At 54.0% G+C, this 7,264-nt stretch overlaps 1 protein-coding gene across 3 annotated transcripts in view; it reads left to right on the top strand.

Annotated features, from left to right (window-relative positions):
* LOC121921758 (tropomyosin beta chain) overlaps positions 1–6,119 on the top strand; it is a 15,277-nt gene extending 9,158 nt beyond the window's left edge. For 2 of the 3 annotated variants that reach the window (XM_042450290.1, XM_042450288.1), the window contains exons 6-7: positions 2,967–3,036; positions 5,879–6,119. In XM_042450290.1, coding sequence (XP_042306224.1) covers positions 2,967–3,036; positions 5,879–5,961 — 153 coding nt within the window. In that variant the 3' untranslated portion in view covers positions 5,962–6,119. Of the gene's footprint in view, positions 1–2,966; positions 3,037–3,286; positions 3,869–5,878 lie in introns of those variants that run through there. The other variant, XM_042450287.1, reaches the window with a different exon arrangement.
* The last annotated feature ends 1,145 nt before the right edge of the window (positions 6,120–7,264 follow it).

The raw sequence follows: 7,264 nt of genomic DNA, 5'->3' as shown, positions 1-7,264 counted from the left end.
AATGTGTACAACGCCTCTCGGTCCCTTTCAGTTCTAGTAGGGACGCAGTTGGCGTATCAACCGAAGTTGGTACACATGCATTCTGGCCGTCGCATTCACTTGAGATGACAACTGTAGAGACAATCCAGAAGTACTCCCAGACTGCGCACTTCGTCCTTCAGGGGAAGTGTGACCCCATCCAGGACAGGTTGGCAAAATTTCCTTCCTCAGACCTGAGGTGCCTATGCAAGGACCTCTGTTTTTCTCTGAATTCAGCCTGAGTTTGTTCCTCCCCTCATCCAGGCCAATTACTGGACTCAAGCGGGGTTCAGAGGAGGAGCTGTATCCTTAGTCACTGAGCAGTCGGAGAATAGAGAAACATTTGCGGTGTCATCAGCCGTTACTGATAAACACCGTGCCCCATGTCTCGGATGATCTCTCCCAGTGGTTTCATGTAAATGTTAAACAGCATGGGGGATAAAGAATGGTGCCCTGAGAGACGCCAGATGTCAGCTCTATTTTACGAGAGCAACTGTCCCCCAGCCTCCACCTCGGAACCTTCCTTGAGAGGGTAGGACCGGAGCCACTGGAGCGCAGTTGCCCCCAATGCCTAGCTCCCTAGGCGTTCCAGAAGGATTCATGGTCGATGGTTTTGGAAGGCTGCTGAGATTCAGGAGCACCAACAAGGTCACACTTCCCCTGTCGAGTGCCAGATGGAGATCATTGACTTAAGGCGACTATGGCCGTCTCAACTTCATATCCTGCCCTGAAGCCAGTTTGAAATGGGCCAGATAATCAGTTTCATCCAAGACAAGCTTGAGAGTTGAAAGGCCACCGCCATCTCGATCACTTTGCCCCGGAATGGTTAAAGCAGACCGATTCGTAGTGTTTCTTACCCAGGGGTCAGGGAGGGTTTTTAAAGAGTGTTTAACCCCCGCTGATTTAATTTGATGGAAATTTGCCCTCCCTGAGGATGCATTAATTTGGATTTCATAATGCAATCGTAGTGTCTCCACCCTGAGCGGTCAGCCAAGATGGCAAGGATCGAGGGGGCCACATCGTCTTCCTACGCTTCCAAGGAGTTGTCCACTTCATTGGTATTTCAAAACTCCAATGATCCAGTTAATGGTCCATGGAGTCTCTGGACACCTCTCTTATGTTTCTGTTATAATGCTGGCATCAAGATCAGCCCTTATCCGAGAAGATTTGTCCTGCAAAGAAGTTGTTAAAGCGTCACAGCAGCCTTAGTTAGTTGCAATAAAGGGTTTCAGTGTGGGAGACAGTTGGGTTAGTCTTTAACCACCCTGAACAGCTCTGCTGGACGAGACTTCGCGAGCGCATATGTGCTGCATAGAAAGAGTTCTTGCAGCACCTATTCCACTCCATACAGAATTCAATTAGGTATGGTTTGGAAGGCTGCTGAGATGTCCAGGAGCACCAACAAGGTCACACTTCCCCTGTCGATGCCCAGATGGAGATCATTGACTAAGGCGACCATGGCCGTCTCAACTTCATATCCCGCCCTGAAGCCAGTTTGAAATGGGTCCAGATAATCAGTTTCATCCAAGACAGCTTGAGAGTTGAAAGGCCACCGCCCTCTCGATCACTTTGCCCAGGAATGGTAATAAGGAGACCGATCTGTAGTTGTTTCTTACCAGGGGGTCAAGGGAGGGTTTTTTAAAGAGTTGTTTAACCCCCGCTGATTTTAATTTTGATGGAAATTTGCCCTCCCTGAAGGATGCATTAATTATGGATTGCAATAATGCAATCGTAGTGTCTCCACCCTGAGCGGTCAGCCAAGATGGGCAAGGATCGAGGGGGCACATCGTCTTCCTTACGCTTCCAAGGAGCTTGTCCACTTCATTGGTATTTACAAACTCAAAATGATCCAGTTTAATGGGGTCCATGGAGTCTCTGGACACCTCTCTTATTGTTTCTGTTATAATGCTGGCATCAAGATCAGCCCTTATCCGAGAGATTTTGTCTGCAAAGAAGTTGTTAAAAGCGTCACAGCAGGCCTTAGTTAGTTGCAATAAAGGGTTCAGTGTGGGAGACAGTTGGGTTAGCTCTTTAACCACCCTGAACAGCTCTGCTGGACGAGACTCTGCAGACGCAATATGTGCTGCATAGAAAGAGTTCTTTGCAGCACCTATTGCCACTCCATAAGAATTCAATAGGTTCTCATGGAGTGTCTTGTCAGATAAGCGCTGATGTTTCTGCCAGCGGCGCTCTAGTCGTTGCACGGCCCGCTTCATCTGTCAAAGATATTCCGCATACCAAGGTTTTTTATTTGAAGTGGCTGGAAAGGACACTCGGGAACGATACTGTCTATAGCCCTGGTAAGGTCGCTGTTCCAGGCATCGACCAGGGCATCAACAGGATCGCCGTCAGTCCCAACCATAAGATCCTCTAGAGCTTCTTGGAACCTTTTGGTTCCATCAGCTTTTGAGGGCAGACCATTTTAATAGGTCCTCCACCCCTGAGGGGAGTATGGGTAGTTGCCTTCAGTTTCACTTTGACTAGAAAATGGTCCGTCCATGACAGAGCAGAGGTATGAGTTGTTCCTGGTCTGTACTAAAAACCACATCGAGCGTATTACCTGCACAATGTGTTGTACCCGAGACCAATTGGGACAGGCTCATGGCTGTCATGGACTCCATGAACAACCGAGCTGCACCTTATAGATCTAATGAGCCGGCCTCAAAGGGGATGTTGAGGTCCTCCAGGACAAGAAGCCTGGGGGACTCCAGCACCAGCTCCAAGACCAGTTGTGTCAGATCAGCCAGGCCAGGGAATCTGTTAGGCAACGGGGACAGTAGACCAACAGAATCTGGTGCTTGACCCTCACCAGAATTGGAGTCCAGGTCCCAGCCCCCTTGCTCTGTGGCCGACAGGGAATATGGGGAGGGGGCTGGCTTGGGGGATCCCTGACGTTTGCAACAAATCCCTCCCCCAAAGTGTTGCTGTCTCTTTTCTCCCCCTGCCAGGCTGAGACCAGAGCGGAGTTTGCCGAGAGGTCTGTGGCGAAATTGGAGAAAACCATTGATGACCTGGAAGGTAAGAGGGTCCCTCTGCCCTTGTAAGGGTTGGGGGCATTGCTGCCTCGGGGGCAGGTGGGGTCCATGGGGGAGAGGGGAGGAATGCCCCCTACCATGAGAAAGCCCCTCTCTTCCTCCTCAACCCCTTCCTCCTTCCTTCCTCTTTCACTCCCTTCACATTCGCTCTTTTCTCATCTCATCCCCTCCACACACCTTGCCCCACTCTGCTCTGGCGCACCTTCACCCCCCACCCCCACCCCATCCCACAGACGAGGTCTATGCTCAGAAGATGAAGTACAAAGCCATCAGCGAGGAGCTGGACAATGCCTTGAACGACATCACCTCCCTCTGAGACCCCCCACCCCACGGCTGCAGCACCCCCTCCCCACTTTATCCTCCTCTCTGTCCGTCTGTCTGTCTTGCTGTCCTGCCCCACTGCCCCCCATGGCTGCTGTCCTTCTTGCACCAATCCCCCTTCCTCTCCTTGTCCCCCTTCCTTTGGCCATAAGACCCCCAAGTGCTTCGTTCTGGAGCTGTGGGGGCCTAGTCTTATCCAGGCTGGGGGCCCCTGGAAGTTTCCTGTCCCCCCAATTTGGGGAGGGGTGTTTTCCATGCCGCAGGTGCCTTTGTCGGTGGACGGCTGAACTGGGGGGCTGCCAGCATTTGCCCTTGGGGGGTGGTCTTGGAGGGTTGGGGGTCCAGGGACGGCCCAGCTTAGACTCCGGCCCCTGCTGTGCCCTACCGCCCGTCCATCCGTCTGTCTGTCCATCTGTCTGTCCTTCCACTGTGCATTTCATGATTCTGTTCTTGTCTCTTCAGACTCTGGTTCAATAAACGGTCTTTGCAAACAGCGTCTCTCTCTCTCTCTTCTCTTTCTGTTTCCGCCTCGTTCTCTCGCCTCCATTTCTTTCGCTTCTCCTCCTTCATCGCCTCTGCCAAGTGGTGTCTGGTCAGTCGCTGCAGTCACCTTGACGGCAGTCCTAGGGCCCTTTCCCTAGGGCTGGGGCTGCCCCCCTTGAAGTCAGGGACCAGGTGCCCTTTGGGGGCATCTGTACCCCTTCCACACCGCAAGTCCCCCCCAATTTCAGGCAGACTTGAGATGGGTGGTTTCTTGGGGGGGGGGGGTTCTGCAGCAAACCACCATTTCCTGACCAGTCTGTTGAGGTCAGATTTGGAGGGGTGTGTGACATGTGGCCCCTCCTGCAACTGGCCACTTGCCTCGGTCTGAGATCAGCATAGAAGGCCATAGGATTCTTGGGGCAGTGGGAGTGCAGCGAACCCCCATTTGCTGACCAGCCCGCTGGAGGCAGACTTGGGGAGGGATGCGTGTAGCTTGTGGCCCCCTCCTGCAACTGCCCACTTGGCTCTGTCCTCGATCAACATGGAAGGTCATTCAGTGAGATTCATGGGGCAGTGGGGGTGCAGCAAACCCCCATTTGCTGACTAGCCTACTGGGGCCAGATCTGGGTGGGTGGGCGCATGTGGCCTGTGGTCTATTTTGGGGTCTCCTTTGCTCAAGGGAGGGAAGGGGAGCAGGTGCAAGGAGGAGAAAAATGGAGTGGGGGGATGCTCTTATTGGGGTTGCCTGAAGGCTGGCTATGGGGCAGGGGAGAGGGGGACCTTGTCTCCCAAGGGGGCTGCAACTGGAAATGCCTGGCAAGCTGGGGTCTCGGGGGTGTGTATCTTTTTTCCTCTCCACTGATGTCTCTTCCTCCTTCTCTTTTTTCCTCCTGCTGCCGCGGATGCCTATCTTTCTCTGTCCCCCCCCAACGCCACCCCTTCAGAGCGGTCCCAGCAGGAGGCCGAGAAAAACCGTCTCCTCACAAACGAGTTGCGCCTCGTCCTCAATGGCCTCCACAGCTAAGCAGGAAAGACCTGCCTGAGCCCCCTTTGTCCCGCCATGTGGGGTGGGGGGGCTTCCAAGGAGGTCTTCCCCCTTTCCTGTGACCCATGTTTCCTCACTCCTTTGTCCTCCCAGCTGGGGGGCAGAGGTAGTAACATGGGGGACTACTTGTTGGAGAGGCATGTCCATTCCCCGCCTGGCCCCATGAAAAGAGTAAAGCTTGCTGGGAAAGGACCCCTTCTCCCCACAACCACAGACCAGTCTGCCAGTGGAGCCTTTGCATAGTGGCCTCACTGACATCAATGGCGGGGGTCACCATCTGCCCCTCTTCCTCTTCTCTGCTATTCTGCACTGCTGCTGTTCCTGCTGCCCTTTTTGCTCCTCTTCGGTGACTTGGTCCCATTGCAGTCGGTCAGTGCCAGGCGGCTTCTGGATTGGGGCCTGACCGCCCCCCAAAGGGGACATGTTGGGAGGAGGACACCCTGCTTCCATTCCCCAACCAGCAGGGAAATGGGGGGCACCTGATTCCTCTGGACCAGTTGTTCTCAACCGTCCTAATGCCAGGACCCCTTAATATAGTTCCTCATGTTGTGGTGTCCCCCAACCGATGGTCTCTAAAACAATCAGAAACACGTGTTTTCTGATGGTCTTAGGCAATTCCTAACCCCCAAATGGGTTGTGATCCATAGGTTGAGAACCGCTGCATCTGGACTGAGCTCCCTCAACCATAAAAAAGTGATGTCTCAGTCCCTAAGATCATTGGAAATACGTGTTTTCCAATGGTCTTTGGTGACCCCTGTAAAAGGGTCATTTGACCCCCAAAGGGGTCGCAACCCATAGGTTGGGAAGCGCTGCATCTGGACTGAGCTCCCCCTCGGTGTGTGTGCGTGCGTGCGTGCCTGTGTCTTTTCCTCCTCTTCTTCAACTTCTTGGGGTGTGCCTTGCCCCCCACTTTCTGGCTGTGGGTGTTGTGCCTGTGTGCCTGCCGTGCCCCCCCGCCCGCCTTTGTGTCCTGCAGAGAACCTGGCCAGCGCCAAAGAGGAGAACGTCAACATCCACCAAGTCCTGGACCAGACGCTGCTGGAGCTCAACAACCTCTGAGGGGCTCGGGGGGCCCGCCGTGGCCTCCGCCATCCCCTTGCCCACTGACCCACACCATTGCCTGGCCAGCGCCTTCGGGAGGAGGGAGCCCCTCTCGCCTGCCCACCCACTCGTCCGCACTGCCCTCCAGCCTAGACATTAAAAGCAAGCTGAACAGAGCTCTCTTTCTTTGTGTGTGTGTACCTTTGGTTTGGTCTGGTGGGGGGGACCCCCGAAAGACCCTTCCTCTCCTTGGGACACCTGTGGTGGGGGACTGACTTCTTGCTTAGCTCCTGATTTCAGGGGGTTCCCTGGGTAGGTGGGTTTCTTTGGAGGGGGGATGTGCTGCCCCATGGGTTTGGGGTGCAGTGTTCACGCAGGGGTTGGAGGGGGGTCAAGGACTCAGGAACAAGTGGGGAGGCCTCTTCTTGAGACTGTGAGAGAGGGGCTTTAGGCCCAGAAATCCCCTTCCTTGGGGGTTAGTAACACCTGATCTCTAGCCTGGTGACCACTCCACCCCCCACTCCCAAAGGCAGCTGCCCCCAGATCAACTCCAGTCTCCTTTGTCCCTCCCCACAGCCCCACTCTTTGGCAGGGTCTGGAGAAGACTGCAAGAAACCCTATAGTTTACTTACACCCCAATGGTCACAGGTGCTGCAACCCCACAACTTGGCTCCTGTGCAAACCCTGTTGGGGGGGTGTCACCGAGGAGAGCCCTTTCACTGCCCTAACCCCACAAAATCACACACACCTCATCAGGCAAGGGCCCCTCCAGAAAGCCCTATATTGCAACAGAGCTTCCCTCGGAGAGTGGTGGGGTCTCCTTCTTTGGAGGTCTTTAAGCAGAGGCTGGATATGGCCATCTGTCAATGGAGATGCTTTGATTGAGAGTTCCTGCATGGCAGAAGATGGTTGGACTGGACCAGGGCCAGTGAACTGAACTCAAGGACAGAGTTTGGGGGAAAAGGCTAAGCCATCAGGGGGTCTTTACACTTGTGTTTAGCAGGGGAAACCCACAGTTTTGTTCAGAGTTTCCTTAAGACTTCTCAATATGGACACTGAAGCCCCTGCTGCAGTCACCTGCAACACCTGTGGGATGTTTGTCTTCTTGCCTAGGGATATGGGGAACTTTACCTGCCCCAAGTGCAAGTTGGTAGCCCTCTTAGAAGAGAAAGTACGGCAGCTGGAGGTCCAGGTGGCTACACTTCAGCATCATAGGGAGGAAAAGGTTTTCTTGACCAGAACGGACCAGATGGTCCTGGACAGGAAACACACACAGGAAGTTGCTGGGGAAGAGGAGGTCATTTCACACACAACAGAAGTA

Source organism: Sceloporus undulatus, chromosome 2 (assembly GCF_019175285.1).
Source record: "Sceloporus undulatus isolate JIND9_A2432 ecotype Alabama chromosome 2, SceUnd_v1.1, whole genome shotgun sequence".
Taxonomy (NCBI): domain Eukaryota; kingdom Metazoa; phylum Chordata; class Lepidosauria; order Squamata; family Phrynosomatidae; genus Sceloporus; species Sceloporus undulatus.
The sequence above is the reverse complement of the archived record's forward strand: the minus strand, read 5'-3'. Positions and strand labels throughout refer to the sequence as shown.